This window comes from Symsagittifera roscoffensis, chromosome 5 (assembly GCF_963678635.1).
Source record: "Symsagittifera roscoffensis chromosome 5, txSymRosc1.1, whole genome shotgun sequence".
NCBI lineage: Eukaryota > Metazoa > Xenacoelomorpha > Acoela > Convolutidae > Symsagittifera > Symsagittifera roscoffensis.
This window is the reverse complement of record NC_087066.1, coordinates 64128313-64146222: the sequence shown is the minus strand read 5'-3', so window position 1 is coordinate 64146222 and position 17910 is coordinate 64128313. Positions and strand designations below refer to the sequence as shown.

The 17910-nt window shown below is 33.9% G+C and overlaps 2 protein-coding genes across 2 annotated transcripts in view; both read right to left on the bottom strand.

Moving 5' to 3' along the window:
* Window positions 1-17910, bottom strand: part of LOC134846828 (PAT complex subunit CCDC47-like) — a 495511-nt gene that overhangs the window by 251891 nt on the left and 225710 nt on the right. The gene's annotated exons all lie outside the window — the stretch shown is intronic.
* LOC134846826 (receptor-type tyrosine-protein phosphatase eta-like) overlaps window positions 1-17910 on the bottom strand; it is a 114878-nt gene that overhangs the window by 6421 nt on the left and 90547 nt on the right. Inside the window, exons 13-16 of the mRNA XM_063864221.1 lie at window positions 15535-15704; window positions 11000-11141; window positions 10535-10632; window positions 8665-8854 (exon numbers count right to left, since the gene is read on the bottom strand). Coding sequence (XP_063720291.1) covers window positions 8665-8854; window positions 10535-10632; window positions 11000-11141; window positions 15535-15704 — 600 coding nt within the window. The remainder of the gene's footprint in view (window positions 1-8664; window positions 8855-10534; window positions 10633-10999; window positions 11142-15534; window positions 15705-17910) is intronic.

Below are 17910 nucleotides of genomic sequence, written 5' to 3'. Positions count from 1 at the left end.
CAACTATTTCGTCAAAAAAGGCCAGTTTTTGATGACAGAATAACTAATAAATTTATAGGTTTCATGAGTAACCTGTTGTAAAATTCCGAACGAAGCATTGATTGTTATCTAGCTTGAGTTTTTTCTCAACAATTCTGATTTTTGTTTTAAAGTTTAGATAGGCTTTTGCAAAAATTAATTCAACTTTTGAGTAGACATGTTAGAGGTCGAAAAAGATCAAAAAAATGTGAGAAAAAATTTTCGAAACTGAAGTTTTATCAAATGAGAACAAAAAATCTCTCATTATTTTCTTATTATGGAACCAATTAACAAAAAACAATGGAATCATTTCAGTTAATACAAACTATAAAACAAACTCTGGTACTAATCAGATAACGCGTCGCCAGTAATGTATTGAACCACAGTATTGATATTTTTAAAGAAAAAAAACACAGAAAAACTTGTTTAATTACCATGATCCAAACACTGATATTTTACCAATTCCATTTTCCATCTGAATACAAAAAATCCTCTGTACATTATTTAAATATACAGCCTGAAGATTGCTATGTTCATAATCTATCCTAAATCAAAAGGGTTTGCTCAGCTGATTGCGTCTGACATAAACTTCATTGTACACATCTCCTAATCCGTAAAATCAGATTAGAAACTTATAGTTTCCGGTAATATTTCCGAATAATAGACTAAAAAAGTTGTATGCACTTTTATAATCAGACTTTGTAAACCAATAATCTTCTGGCCATACATTGATCACGGTGAAAAGTTTTTTTCCCAATATCCGTTTTTTATCGATTGATCATGCGTATTTACAGGACTTCTTTGAAATAATGCTGTCGTGAAAAAAATTATAAAATGTCAGCATGTCCTTAAAAATGCAGGCTGGAAAATTCAGAATTTGTCTTTTGTTGCACAAACTTCTAAAAGTCCCATGGAAATTTTTTTCCACATTTATTATTAGAAACTTTTTTTTCGATTTTTTTATTTGGTTCTATTGTTAATGTTAAAACTTCTTTTACACGTCCTGTCTTGTCTTATGAGTGATGTGATTCCACTTATGTCTGTAGTCTACTTAGTTTGATCTTTAGTCTAATTGATTTAACACGTCATTTATGTTTGCTCGGAGAGAATGCGGAGAGAATGCTCTGTCACTTTTTAATGTTTACACTTTAAAATAAATTCACTTTTATCCTTTTATTTTTTTAATTGTAAATAAGTAGAGTTAGCTCTAACAAAGTAACACTTTATCATGGCGCTGTCAAACAACAAAACTAACAGGAGAGTAATACCTTCATATTGGCAGAACCATACGATGGACCCACCACTCCCTTGGGAAGAGTGGAGACGTCTTTTTCAATTAGCTATATTTGAGAACGAAGTTGTAGATATCGAAAATCTACTGAACCCGATGGAAAGACACCATCCACATCTACCTGAACTTGAGAATCCGACGGAGACCGAATCGGAAAACCAGAAAAAAGCACAACCAGAGAGGAATATGGAAGAGCAGAAAAAATTCGACGACGAAGAGGTGGCATCGATCAAAACAGAAACTGAACAATTCAACGGAATGAGAATCGGCAAAGTCGTCAAGAAACGTCGCTTAATCCTCTATCTAGCCTTCGGAAACGAAGTAAAAATGATAATTGGACAGAAATTTACATGGGTAAACATCCTCCAAATTTCCTTCTAAGAATTTTAGGAAAACTTAGCAACGGCCTTCGCGTGAAAAACAAATGTCACATTTCAAAGGCACGAATTGTTAAAAAGAAAGCAAAGCAAAAAAGAGTCATGGGAGCAATTGAAGGAAGTTTTAGCTGATATGGCGAAAAAACGTGACATATTTGCCGGAGAAGACAAATAGATAGGGCAAATCATTATAAACAATATGGAAAATTCAGACATACAGAGAAAGCGACTGACGGAAACCTTACCACCGTTGCGCTAATAGATAAAAAAGGATAACCAATCATATAAAGATAAATAAAATTTTTAAAATCCATAGGATTATCAGTACACAAATCGTAAAATCATTTTAACGTGAAACGAGAACCAACTTTGAATTATGAACGAAACAACACCGGTATGAAAAGTAGCGGTACATTCTGTAAAGTACATCCAGCAAATTTCACGACGAATGACACAAACTGTCCATCCTATAAAAACAAAGACCATTTCATCAAACTATGTAAACCTGCCGTAAGAAAGTAAACATTGGAAATAACTAAACTGTAGATAATACAGATCTCAAAAATCTTTCGGATCAACCGGGTGTAAATATAGACCGTGTAAACAGAGAATAATTTAGAGTGAGCAACGCATGGTTTGGGACAGAACGACAACGATGATTGTTCTGTATTAATTATAACTACGATTTTTGACGACGAAGCAAAAAACTCAACTAAACTGATGAATATCGGCTTCGGCAAAAAAATTAGTAATTTTGAAAAGACAAGTTGACTCCGCTAGTCAGGTTTGTTTTCTCAGGAGAAATGTTCTCCACGAATTTAAATTACCTGATCCTTAATTGAAGATTTATCCGGTGGATAAAGCAACAAAAAACTATACTGCGGGTTCACAGACAACGCTATCAACATCACTGGGAAGCTGAGAGTCCCAGTTTTCTCAAATGGATGGAAACACGAAGAATGTAATTTCTTCCTGACAGAAAGTCACCAGAGGAATATCCTTGGAAATTACAAGTAGCCTAAAATGGGGATCGAGTTACCACAGAAGCACTTACTTCATTTTCAGACCAAAAAGATCTGTAAATCAATAAATTTTATTTCTACCGCCGAAAAGACAAGGAAATCGAACACATTTCCAAGACTTTTACACGGATTGGAAAACAACACATAAAAATCCCTCACTTGGACGAACCGTATTCAACTGAAGCCTATTCAAATAAGAGGTGGACGCGTTTCCCTTCATCAACACGATTAAACTGGCTCAAATCGGAAAAACACTTTAAAAAGCTGAAAAATTGTGAGGAAGATCAATCCATTAGCCCAATTGTCATTACTTTTGAAAAAGACAAATCAATCAACTTAACTTGTAGACAAAGTAGAGGCAATTTTTTAAAATGATTTCGTTGGAGATGTATAGTTCACTAACTCAGATTTAAGAAAAGCCTGGAGTCAACTGTCCTTGGATATTCTTACTAGCAACCAGTGTAATTTTAGTATATTAGGTGGCAATAATACCGGCAATTATCAGTTTTTAGCTAGTTTTTATGGACTTGGCGATATGCCTAACGAATTTCAAAGAGTCATGGACTCAACGTTAGGAAAAAATTTGTTTCCAAACTATTATTTAGGCAACATTTTAGTTGCATCCAAAGGAAGCTTCTTAGAACACAGAAACACAGTTTACAAAATCTTATGGATTTCAGACAATTTTAGTTTTGCCGTTCATTGGTCAAATGGTCCGCTGATTGATAAAAAAAACATTTAAGATTTACCAATGAACGAAAGAACTAGAAGTTAAACATGAAAGAACTAAGATCGTTGTTCAGGTCTACAAATCAATACCTTAAGCTCGTCCCAAATTTAGCATCTTTGAGACGCCTTCTTCGTCCTTTGTTATTTAAGAAGTCCAGTTTACATTGGAATAAAGACCATACAAAAACTTTTGAGAGAATTAAAAAAAAATGGTTAGTTTGACAGTGAATAGCCCTTTTGATGTAAAATAACGTAGGGGCAAATTTTTTAAATGATTCCGTTGGAGATGTATGGTTCACTAAATCAGATTTAAGAAACGGCTATAGTCAACTGTCCTTGGAAAGTTTACTAGCAACCAGTGTAATTGAAGTATATTAGGTGGCAATATTACCGGCACTTATCAATTTTTAGCTGATTTTTACGGACTTGGCGATATGCCTAACGAATTTCAAAGAGTCATGGACTCAATGTTAGGTAGGTTTCCGCTTACAAACTATTACTTAGACGGCATTATATTTGCATCCAAAGGAAGCTTCTTAGAACAGAAAAACACAGTTTACAAAGTTTTATGGATTTCAGACAATTAAAGTTCGCCGTTAAATGGTCAAATGGTCCGTTGATTGATAAAACAAAAGCATTCAAGATTTACCAAGGAAAGAAAGAACTAGAAGTTAAACATGAAAGAACTAAGATCGTTGTTCAGGTCTACAAATCAATACCTTAAGCTCGTCCCAATTTTAGCATCTCTGAGACGCCTTCCTCGTCCTTTGTTATTTAAGAAGTCCAGTTTACATTGGAATAAAGACCATACAAAAACTTTTGAGAGAATTAAAAAAAAAATGGTTAGTTTGACAGTGAATAGCCCTTTTGATGTAAAATAACGTAGGGGCAAATTTTTTAAATGATTCCGTTGGAGATGTATGGTTCACTAAATCAGATTTAAGAAACGGCTATAGTCAACTGTCCTTGGAAAAGTTTACTAGCAACCAGTGTAATTGTAGTATATTAGGTGGCAATATTACCGGCACTTATCAATTTTTAGCTGATTTTTACGGACTTGGCGATATGCATAACGAATTTCAAAGAGTCATGGACTCAATGTTACGTAGGTTTCCGCTTACAAACTATTACTTAGACGGCATTTTATTTGCATCCAAAGGAAGCTTCTTAGAACAGAAAAACACAGTTTACAAAGTTTTATGGATTTCAGACAACTAAAATTCGCCGTTAAATGGTCAACTGGTCCGTTGATTGATAAAACAAAAGCATTCAAGATTTACCAAGGAAAGAAAGAACTAGAAGATAAACATGAAAGAACTAAGATTGCTGTTCGGGTCTACAAATCAAAATCTTTAGCTCGTCCCAAATTTAGCATTCCTGAGACACCCTCTTCGTTCTTTGTTATTTAAGAAAACCAGTTTCATTTGGAATGAAGACCATACAAAAGCTTTTGAGAGAATTAAACAAAAGTTTGTTAGTTTGACAGAGAGTAGCACTTATGAAGTAAAATAAAATATCAGAATGAAAACCGACGCACAACGGACTGGGGACATATTCAGAACAACTCCCCGGCAACGATTGGAAGACTGTTTCTTTTGCCTCACGATTTTTTAAAAATCCACACGAATCTGAATATTCCACCAAGGAATTGTAACTTGTAGGGGTTGTTTGGGCGGTGGAACATTATAAAATTACCTTTATGGATCCGATTTCGAAGTCAATACAGACCATAAAGCCCTATTTTCCGCTCTTTCGACAAACCACGGGAATAAACGTACCACAGTAGGTTAACTAGATGGGTCAATCGGTTGTTACTATTTAACTTCAAAATTATACACCTGGCAGGAAAGGATAAGAGATCAACTTACCTAATCTCAAGAAATCTATCTGAAAGTGTTCTGACCCAACACATTATGATGAAGAATTTGTAGTGGCTAACAATAATGAAAAGGGCAACTTTTCCTTCGGATAATCAAAAACAGTTCTGCAATTCAAATGGTTCATCATTAAAAAATTCCGATTACGCAAGATTACATAGTTACTTACTAGATTTAGTTCTAAATCTGATTAACTCGACTCTTCCAATTTATAACTTGAAAATTAATTGAAATAAACTTTGTACCTCAAAACGCATTGCCTCGGAGTTTTTTTATTATTATTCTTTAAAAATTTTTTTTTTCAAATTCTGCAATCTTTCAATATTTATTTCTTCAGCGTAGCATAAATCATTTTCCTTTAGAACAGAAAACTGTAAGCAATGTAAATAAAGAAAACAAAAATATCGTAAATATTCCTTCCACTTCCGTTATTCAAGTTCATTTCGGGTTCCCACTTTCAACAGAGCAGGAAAAATTTGTAAATAAAAACCGTGAAAACTTCAATTTGTTGAAACTTCCTTTGGATTTAAATACTTTTTAAATGCCAAAAAGGTTGTTCTTCCAAATGAAGATGATCCAATGTTGAGAACATCGTTAAAGCACGTCAAAACAAAGTCGAGATGATTAATTCAAAATCTCTATCTTTTTTTATCATTTTGTGTATGACCTCCATGAATCCGACGGATTACAATATATGGATAGCAAACTTAAGATTCCCTTTACTCATAGAAATGCCATGATGAAGACCTTACACAAAGAGCAACGTGGCCAAATTGCAATGAAATACATAGTCAATATATCTGGTGGCCCCATTTAAATAGACAAAATTACTTCCATGTATTGGTATATCACATTTCTTAACCATTTCTGCGAATTCGCACTAAAATAGCTGTAAACTCGCTCTATCGCCTTGTTGTGGGTTCCAAAATTTATGGCGTTCAAAATTGATTTTGGGCTTTATGTTAATTTTGAAGCCATTTAAGGCCAAATTTCATTTTAAAAACACAAAAACAGATATTTCTCGTCTTGCTTGATTTCTGTTGGATCAATTTTCTCTTGATTTCTGTGGGGATCAATTTTACATCGTCACCAACGGTTATATAAAAAATTGATCTGTCAAAACGTCTGATCTTGTAAAAATCTCTTGTTGAATCATTAAATTGATGCTTATGTGAGGTGTGAGGTGGGAAGGTAAAAACAGCGTGGGTTTATTTTCTCGTTGTGAGTCGTTTTGGTCGCTATGGTTTTTTGGAGAGCTTCATTACGAGGCCAAACTGGGTAGATTGCGAATTGTAGGCGGATTCCACAACAAAGAGGTCCCTTTGTTCTTCTTTTGTTCTTTCATTTTGTTTGATCGTTCCGACAAAATTTAAACATGTTTATAGATTTGTCTCTGAAATCCAGGAACACACAGACACAAAAATGTGCGCCTATCTAGTGCAGAGTTCTTTGGTCTCGTAATGCCTGAAAGGCATATTGATTGACCAAAAAAAGTGTCGGCAAACTTTTCGAAAATATTTAAAACCACCCTCCCGCCCCCTCAAAGGTTTTACATACAGCTTTCTGTTATTTTGTAATTTTTTTTGTAAAATTCAGCTTGGGTCTTTTGCGTTTAATTCAGACAAAAGAGGCAGTGAATTTTCTTAGCTAATTTTTTAAAATCCTCCGGATCAAAATCTTCGGCTCACTTATTGCAAAATCCGTGACATGATTGCCTTTTAATTGCTTCCAACTATCATATTATACATTCTTTGGTATTTTAGTACTTTAACCATTTTGATATAATGTAGAATTCAATTAACAGTTTAGCTAAAATTTTATCCGTCGGATTTTAGTTTGTTGAAATTAATGCGGAGTTGATATGTTTAACGGCACAATTATTTTGTCTGGTAAATTTTCCTATCAATTTTGGTGAAGAAGAAAACTGCGCTTAATTTTTTTCTTTCCTTTCTTTTGAAGAGAGAAAAGAAGCAGTTACTTACAATTACCTCGATTTGATTTTTTCCTGCTTTGAGGAATTATATGATTCCATTCACTTATTTAGTCTGCTTAGTTCAATCTTTAGTCTAATTGATTAACAGGTCATTCATTTTTGAACTTACTACTTTCATTCTCTCCGTAGGAGAGAGTGCTGTGTCACTTTTTTGTGTTTCAATTTGCAGATTAATTCCTTTTTACCCTTTGGTTCTTTTAATTGTATATATATAGAGCTAGCAAATTTAGCTAAAAAAGTAAAATTTTGTCATTGACAATTGATATGGTTTAAATGATTGAAAATTCTTTTTACATGGAGCAACCCTACTTCATTGTTTTTGTATTGGTATATCACATTTCTTAACCATTTCTGCGAATTCCCCCTAAAATAGCTGTAAACTCGCTCTATCGCCTTGTTGTGGGTTCCAAAATTTATGGCGTTCAAAATTGATTTTGGGCTTTATGTTAATTTTGAAGCCATTAAAGGCGAAATTTCATTTTAAAAACACAGATATTTCTCGTCTTGCTTGATTTCTGTTGGATCAATTTTCTCTTGATTTCTGTGGGGATCAATTTTCCATCGTTACCAACGGTTATATAAAAAATTGATCTGTTAAAACGTCTGATCTTGTAGGAATCCTTTGTTGAATCATAAAATTGATGCTTATATGATGTGTGAGGTGGGAAGGTAAAAACAGCGTGGGTTTGTTTTCTCGTTGTGAGTCGTTTTTGATCGCTATGGTTTCTTGGACAGCTCCATTATGAGGCCAAACTGGGTATATTGCGAATTGTAGGCGGATTTCACAACAAGGAGGCTCCGTTTGTTCTTCTTTTGTTCTTTCATTTTGTTTGATCGCTCCGACAAAATTTAAGCATGTTTATAGATTTGTCTCTGAAATCCAGGAACACACAGACACAAAAATGTGCGCCTATCTAGTGCACAGTTTGGCCTCGTAATGCCTGAAAGGCATGTTGGTCGACCAAAAAAGGTGTCGACAAACTTTTCGAAAACGTTTAAAACCACCCTCCCTCCCCCCTCAAAAGTTTCACATACAGCTTTCTGTTATTTTGTATTTTTTTTTAAATTCAGTTTTGTTCTTTTGTGTTTAATTCAGAAAAAAAAATACGCAAGAATGATATAAATTATTATGATGATTTCAATAAATTTTTTTGAGCATGATTTGAATTATTTCTTTTCTCATGGTCAGATCCTATGAGTATGATTGTTTTTTGTTGTTGATACGATGCCTATTATGATTATTATATTGATTTTTACTATCAATATCACTATTTCTGTCTAAAAAGGGCGATTTGAACAAAACATGAAAAATATTATCACAATTTTTATTTGAGATTGTATAGCCCGTATAACTCACAAGTAGACACCGCTCCAATGAATGTCCTCCTGAATGGGCTAGGCGTGGAGACTACAAACACGTTGGCTGTATACTCCGTATCTGGTTCAAGGTCATTGAAGGTCACCGCACACCTGGTGAGATCATCTGAGCAGTCGGCAGCATTTACTGAGATGTTCATCAGCGGTTCGCCAGTTGAAGCTTTTTTCAGCTAAAAAAACATTATTGACAACTAGTTTTTTATCCAGGAAATTTTTGAAAATTACATAATTGTTTTCAAAAACACCAACAGCTTATGACAAACACGGAGACATGCAAAAGTTTTCAAATGTGGCTTTCAAAAAGATGTTTTTTCCATTTTTTTTTCAAAACTTTGAATGTTTTCGACTGATTTTTCGAGTTCTTTGAAAGGATCATAAAAAACAAGGAGGCCTCTGTATTTTGAACCCCTTGGAGTCCTACTTTAAAATTCACTGAAAAAAAGATCGCCCAAAAATTTCCCAATTTTTTATTTCGGCCTTCTAAAGACAAGAATAGAATTTAAAATAGTTTATTTTAAAGGTGATTTTATTTAAGATAATTTACCCACAGAGGAAAGATCAACATACGAGCTGTTATACACTTCAGGGTGAAACTGTGACGCCCCTTGCCAAAAAATTAAATGGAGTTTTTTGTTGTTTTTCTGGGCTGGACAAGGATGACTCATACTCAAGCAACGAGCAAGAACCATGACCATCAATTGCTCCATTCAGAAGTGGAGACATAACCCGTTCACCTTCGCTCCCTAATTTATGCAATGCTGTCTTCAGAGCTCGCAAAAACAAATATTAAGTGTACTTTTCAATTTTTTTTTACTGAACAGAGTATTAAAAATTGTACAGGATTTTTTCCGCGCTCTTCGTCAAAATTGAATCAAAACAATGTTCCGACAATTCCAACAAAAATTAAACAAAATTTTCAACGAAAAAATTTCTTGTTCTTTTCAATATACTTACAGAATTAACTGTAGCCGGTCGGAAGATCATGAGCTTGTTGTACATCAACCGGTTTCTTTTGATGGGTACCTGACGTGTCCGATAAAAAAACTCTTAGTTTAAAAGTTTCCTCAATTCATTTTTAATGTCCTGGCAATTTAGCTAATCATTTCTTACATCGATTAATCTTACGAGACATACTCAAAGTTTACTTTAGAAAATTGTAATGTTAATTTTGTTGTTTTGTTGTTAAATTTTGAAAAGCTAATTAAAATCTTTGCTTTGTGTAGATACCAGCAAGGCATTAAATACTACTTGAAATTAGTATATCTATGTTTAAAAAGAGCTACCTTTTTGAGGTCTTTTTGTTCAGGCTTTCGAAGGTAGTGAGGATTCTTTATGCTTGGGATGTTTTTTTTAAAGTTATTTTTCGACTTTTTGACTGAGCGTTTTTGACGGAAATGTTTTACAGCACCTGAAAGATAATTTTGATTTGAGCTCAACTTTAAAATTTAAAAAGACATTTTAGTTAAGAAGGTTCATTGTGAAGTTATGGTGGTTTGAAAACTGCTAATTTTACGTCAATTTGAGAATAGCGTTCTTATTACACGCGTAAACGGCAAATTAATGCTTTCCAGATTGAATTGAGAAGAGGAATTTAGTCTTATCGAAACAATATGAGACGCTAAACTAAACTTACGTATTATACATAGCGAGTCGAGAATGAAATGAACAACAAAATGATTTTTTTCCCCAAATATTTCGACCTTTATTCATAGAAAAACTTTTTAATTGGCCTTAAAGTGCAGTCAGAACATTCAAGTCCTGGCATTCAACATTTGCCCTGGCATAGGAGCACTCTTGTTTTTTTGAAAAAAGTTTTGTAGATGAACTTAATTCAAAGCCTCTGTGCTCACATTGGCAACAAATTTGGACTCGATTCCGAAAGCTGACACATCAATGTATGCTGTCATGGTTGTCAGAGTAGCTTCATAGTCCACAATCTCTGGAAGGTCTAAGCAGAAACAAAGTCATCAAGATATAATTTTGATGCCAACAAATTATGAGATGACTAGCTCTGATGCTGTTTTTTGGACAAAATTTTTTTATATGATGAACCACAAATTTTTTCTAAAGGTACCCATGGCAATAATATATATAAAATTTAAGGTAGAGCGCACACAGAAAAATAAAACGCATTTTTTGGCAACAAAACCCAAAAAAAAATCTTGAAAACTTTTTTTATTTTTTTTTCAAAAATTGTAGGCGGCACAGTATTTTTGGTCAAAATAGGGCCTTAATTGTGATTTGGCAGAGCTCGAATAATCTTTGAAAAAATCCTACCCTGGAAAAATTTAAATACCCGACTCTAGAAGACATACCTGGTACAATGATGAACTGAGAGGGCCTGGAAACTGCACTGAACATAGCATTTTGGTATTCAACTTCAGTGATTATCTGTACTCTGAACTCCAAAATGAATAGTTGACTACCAATATCAAATTCAATGGATCCCGAGGTGGCCTGAATTGAAAAAACTACTTGTACAAAATATAACTAACGTAAGCAGAGAAACTGATTTTGAGATAAACAATAGGTTTTTTATTCAGACAAACGAAAATGGAGAAAAACGTTGTATTCGGATGCGTTTCAGGTTTTTTTTTTGTTTTCCACAGGAAATCTGGTACCAAAAAAAATCAATCAACTGAGCCGAGTCATATAACTTTTTAAAGCCCTTCCAGTTTTAATTCGAACGAAAGAAACAAAATTTCAGAAGGTTATAATATAGAGAAAGAGAAATTTAAAACTTAAATTTTCAGTCTAATTTTGAGCAGATAAAGCCACCGAGCAGGCTCATAATAGAATATTTAAGCTTAGTTTTGACCATGAAAGATAAATTGTACTCAATTAAAGTTGGTGTTTGAAATTTTCAAGCGCGCCATTTTTGGAATCAAAAACTTCTGAAAATTCAAAAAAATATATTTTGGTTTTTTGTTAGTTCAGTCATTTTCTGCAAACACTGTTGACCAATTTGCCTATTTTAATAATATTGTTTTTGCCTAAGTAATAGCTTTAAGTCAGATATTTTGATCTTAACACGCTGAAAAATGACATTAATTTAACTTTTTTTGTGTTTTCTTAAAGACTAGTGTCGGAACTTTCTGTGCTCCTTGCGCAGTAACCGGCTATATTTGTCTTTTTTCTTAGTTTTTTTTTCACAGCAGAAAAGGGAAAAACGTTAGCTCAGAGGGTGTTTGTTTGGGCACCTCAGCGCACGTTTGTAGATCATCAAAAGATGAAATAAAAAAAATATGCACGACTGCGTCATTTTAAATTTCATATTAACTTTGCTGCTTAACAATTTTAGTTGCTATTTAACTAATTAACCTCTACTTTAAATTCATTCACCTGCGTTGACCGCTGATTTTAGTTGCGTTGTAAAATATATTTTTATCGTTTTTGCCAAATACTCACTGTGCTAAAAATGCTGTGCTAAAAATGCTGTGCGTTTTAAAATAGTACCAATGAGAAAGAACTGAACATTAGGTTTCATCTCCATTTTGCTTATTTTTTTTCAGACGCTTTCCCCAGAAAAATAATTGTCTTTAAGTTAATTTTCATAAAAATCCAATGATTATAAAATTGTGCATTTCCAAAAACAACCCGCATCCAGTTTCAAGCGTTAATAATCGATTATATTACGATTTTAGTACAAGTCTCACTAAATTCGAGAAACAATTTTAATCATTTAATAATCTATTATAATCCCTTTTAAAATAAAATCAAGTTATGATTAGTTATAATCAATTATAATCGATTATCTTGATCTTGATACGCTGAAAAACGACATTAATTTATTTCTTTTCGTGTTTTCTTAAAAACTATATTTGTCTTTTTTCCTAGTTTGTTTTCCACAGCAAAAAAGGGAAAAACGTTAGCTCAGAGGGTGTTTATTTGGGCACCTCAACGCACGCTTGTAGAGCATCAAAAAATGAAATACAAAAATTGGCAAGACTGCGTCAGTTTATATTTCTTATTAATTCTGCTGCTTAATAATTTTAGTTGCAATTTAACTAATTAACCTCTAATTTAAGTTCATTCACCTGCGTCGACCGCTGATTTTAATTGCGTTGCAATGTTTATTTTTATCTTTTTTTGCCAAATACTCACTGTGCTAAAAGGCTCTGCTAAAAATGCTGTGCGTTTTGAAAATAGTAACATTGAGAAAGAACTGAACATTAGGTTTCATCTCCATTTTGCTTATTTTTTTTCAGACGCTTTCCCCAGAAAAATAATTGTCTTTAAGTTAATTTTCATAAAAATCCAATGATTATAAAATTGTGCATTTCCAAAATCAACCCGCATCCAGTTTCAAGCGTTAATAATCGATTATATTACGATTTTAGTACAAGTCTCACTAAATTTGAGAAACAATTTTAATCATTTAATAATCTATTATAGTCCCTTTTAAAATAAAATCAAATTATGATTAGTTATAATCAATTATAATCGATTTATCTTGTGTCTTTTTTCCTAGTTTGTTTTCCACAGCAAAAAAGGGAAAAACGTTAGCTCAGAGGGTGTTTGTTTGGGCACCTCAGCGCACGTTTGTAGATCATCAAAAGATGAAAAAAAAAATATGCACGACTGCGTCATTTTAAATTTCATATTAACTTTGCTGCTTAACAATTTTAGTTGCTATTTAACTAATTAACCTCTACTTTAAATTCATTCACCTGCGTTGACCGCTGATTTTAGTTGCGTTGTAAAATATATTTTTATCGTTTTTGCCAAATACTCACTGTGCTAAAAATGCTGTGCTAAAAATGCTGTGCGTTTTAAAATAGTACCAATGAGAAAGAACTGAACATTAGGTTTCATCTCCATTTTGCTTATTTTTTTTCAGACGCTTTCCCCAGAAAAATAATTGTCTTCAAGTTAATTTTCATAAAAATCCAATGATTATAAAATTGTGCATTTCCAAAATCAACCCGCATCCAGTTACAAGCGTTAACAATAGATTATTTTACGATTTTAGTACAAGTCTCACTAAAATTGAGAAACAACCAATTTTATTCAATCAATAATCGATTATAATTTCTCTTTTTTTAAAATCAAATAATAATTAATTATAATCAATTATAATCGTTATTTTTATTCCATTATTTTTATTCAAATTTCTATTTTGTTAGTTTTGCACAAAAATCCATTTAACTCAATAATAATTGATTATAATCCCTTTTGTTTGTTCATTTTTGTCTTCAAAGTTGCATCAAAATTGCTTATATTTTATGCCTTTTGTAGACGATGGTTCCTATGAAAAATGAGGAAAATATTTTTAAAGTTTTTCAATTAATTCAAATACAAAAGTTATTTTTTTCGTTTCTTCCTCATTAGAGTTGTTTTGTGATGCATATTTTAAGCTTTTTTAAACACCAAAACTTCAGCAAACTGATTTAGCTTCATGATTGTTTCGGAAGATTTATTTTTCATCTACCGCGAGAACCTTTCCACTCATATGAAATGATCTCAATGAAATTTTTGTTACGTGGTAAAATAATGTGTTCAGATGAACCAAAGTATTCAAGAGATCTCTCTTTTAGAGATTTTCTTATTGACGCAAAAATAATAACCGATAAGATATAATTCGAATAAAGGAAAACTTCGGCAGAATAAGAGATTATAATAGATTATAATCGATTAGAATTGATTTTAAGGGTTTTTAGCAAGAACTAAAATCAATTAAAATGGTTTAAAAGGGACTATAATCTTTTGGAAAATATCACCCTTAAAATCAATTATAAATCCCTTAAAGTCCTAATTTTGTCAAAAAATTAATTTTGTCGATTATAATTGTCAAAAGTCAAAAAATCATCATAATAATCCGTTATAATCGATTACTTACGCCTAAAGTTGGATGCGGGAAATGTTGTGGGCTCTAACTGTATACTTCAGTTGAAGTAATTAATTTTGTGTTATATAAACACCCAAGACATTTGTTCCTCCGGAATCAATGGGTAGGCGGAACTTTTTTTATATTTTATTCACAAATCGAGCAATAATGGGTTATTATCACAATTGTTTTCATAAATAATATATTTCTTATCCATTTAACTAGATTTAATAAACTACAGCGACACGCGAATGAGGCATTACACTTGCTCCTTTATAATAAATATTTTGAAACAAAGGTAATGACAGAAATATTTATTATAAAGGAACAAGTGTAATGCCTCCATCCTATTGGCGTGTCGCTGTAGTTTATTAAATCTAGTTATATGAATCACGCGCATCGGAGTTTCATAGATAAAAACTTTTTTTTCAAGAGATCAATCGTGATAATAACCATTTTTGCTGCAAATATAAACCATGAAATGAATTATAATGTTATTAAAATAGACTATTTGAGTAAGAGCACAATCCATTGAAACCCATTATATTGATTTTGAAAGATGATAATCTCGATGTATTTTGCAAAACATCATCTGCAGCGCTCAAGGCCTAATCGAATTTGAACCTAATAACTTTTTTTTCGGCCTGAGTCAATTTCGTTTTATCTTATGCTAGATAAGTTAGGGTGTTAAAGGGAAAATCAACTCAACTTTTGAAAAAACTGCACCGTGTTTGAACTTTTGACTAATTTAGAAAATGAGTCGTGTACAATCCAAAACAATCGATTAGAAATGGCTGAGTGGTTTGATTGAATTGACAAAAAAAAAGATAAAAATATGTTTATAATTGATTATTTGGGATTAATTTTGAGATTTATAGACGCCGCGACTCTGAAAACCAGCAAAATCTATTATTATCCCTGAAACTCCAGTGCGAGCTGATTATGCATCTGGCTAAATTGGTATAACTTTTCAACAAACATTTTATTTACAATCGGTGTATATTTCTACAGAAAGACCCATACCTTCCCAGCTATTTCGAGCACTTCGGTGGCAATGAGGTCATCGTTTTCGTTGTTGTTTACATGGACAAGGAACCGATCGAAGTTGTTGTCGGTTCTCTGCAGACTCCAGTCACCCCTCATTTTGTAGTCGTCCAGGTACGTGATAACGAACATCTCCAGCGATCGGGGCACTAAAAGAGTCAACCCTTCAAAAAAAAATTTGGAAAACTTTCGAAAAACTTTGTCATACCTCAATGTATGAACGTTTGATTCCTGAATCCGAATGGATCGACAAACAGATAAACTAACGCGGAGCGAGATAAAACGACCAATTTAAGCAAAGGTTTATTCTTGCTCTGACCGTTCATTCGGTCTGTGTTCGAGATGAGATCTCTCAAGGTCGATTGACCGACTAAATGTATGTTTATGGCATTCAACATCATAAACTTATGTAACAACATAAATCATAAATGTCAATGTATATATATCTGAGTTTTGTCTGTCCATTCCGGATGACATTCCCCCTTGACATTTAAATTATAACTGATAATTGAGTTTTAAAGTCCACATGGGACCGTTTAGTTTTAGGTTTTTGAGTTTTTCGTCCCCGTGGGACGCGCACATCATTCATTTTTCCTTTACTTCTTTCGTCATTTCGTCTTCCTGCTTCGTATGTTCTTCATCATCTGGCATTTCTGCGTCAGCATCCAGTTTCTGAGTTTTTCCCCCTTTTTATAAGTAGAATATCGTTATTGTTCTCCGCCATCTCCTCATCCGTTAACGACGTTAAATTCACCACTTCCTCTTTCTTTTTGGTCTGTTTAGGGCTTATAGCTTCAATGAATTTTAGGCACGCTTGATATTCTGGGGTTTTGTCCGAGAAACCCATTTCCTTGATTAAGGTTTTCAGGCTTGGATGATTAGACTTGTCCTGTTCGGGTGGCGAATCTATCTCGAATCGTCGACTTGCTTTGTTAGTGTTATTCGGGTCGAGTATGGTGTTGATTGGAATTGCATTCCCAAATGCATTTGACAACGCCGATTGGCGGTTCCGGGTGGATCTTCTTGAGGGTTCTTTTGCTGGTGGGGTTGTCTTTTGATTCTGCCGTTTCGGCAAAGGGGCCACATCTTCCGATGATGTGGTTGAACTATTGTCATCCTGACTTGATTGCACGTCTGCCGTTGTTGTCCTCTCCTTCTCTGTTGATGCCTCTGTTTCCAAAGTCATTCCTCTGTTCTGAGGTTGTCTTGAAGGTCGTCCTCCGGTGCGCTTTCCCGTTGCTTTCGCCTTTCATTTTGTGGGACTGATAGTTTGTTGTTTCGACTTCTTCGTCTGTTTCACCGGGAGGCCCGTCGCCTCTTCTTCTTCAAACATTGCATGTTGAGGCGCGTTTGGGTTGTTAATGTCTAAAAAACGTAGACATGGTCCATTTCTCCGTGCGGATTTATAAGCCACATAATCGCTTAGCTATGATGGTCTACAAGGTCCATAAATTAAAGGGTTTGGTACAAAAGCTGCTCCGCTTTTTTTAAATAATCTTGGTTGTTTGCCAAATGATTGTACCCAAGCGGTGTGTGGAGTGTATGTCAAGATTTTTCCGTCCACTGTCTTATATTTTTGTTCAAATGTTTTCGGAGATTTTAGTTTCGTTGCTATCCTATTTTTTTTCATGCCACCTTTTCTATTTACTTCTTAGTGTGTGGATCTATTGTTGTTTGTATCCCTTTGTATCCTACATTAAGTTGATCTTTGGCTAGTTCTATAACTTTATGACGTGCACCTGTTGTTTGCTGTATTGGAGATTTAGGAAGCTGTAGATTCTTTGGTAATTGCGTGTTCAGTTTCCTTCTTTTCTTAACTGTCACCTCGTCTTCCGACCATCTTTGGAGGTCATGTATGATCTCTGCTGGTAGTGGCGGCTTTTCTAGGTTCTTTCGATCTAAGCATGCATGTTTTGCGTTTTCTCAATTTAAGTTATTCGGTGTAGTATTTGTTGCGATGTTTGATAGCGGAGTGTTCGGTTTGCGGCCTAAGAGTGCTTCGAAAGGTGAAACTTTTGTGACGCCGTGTGGCGTGATCCGTGAAGTTTTTATTATTTCAGCTACGTCGGAAGCAAGTCGATACGATGTGTTTGTTTTATCAATTCGCATCACCGCTAGCCTGCGTTTGAGTGTTTGTACAATTCGTTCGACTACCCCTATTGCTCTGTGGTCGTCAACCGGTGCGAAAAAGAGTTTTATGTTATTCGAGTTACAAAAAGTTGGAATTTCTTTGCTCTGAATGTTTGGGTCTGATCGCATCTTAATCCCTCTTGGCACGCCGTTGTTCGAAATATATCGTTGCATGAATTTTATGGCGATATCGGCTGTTGTGTTGGAAACGACCTTTGCCGTAGG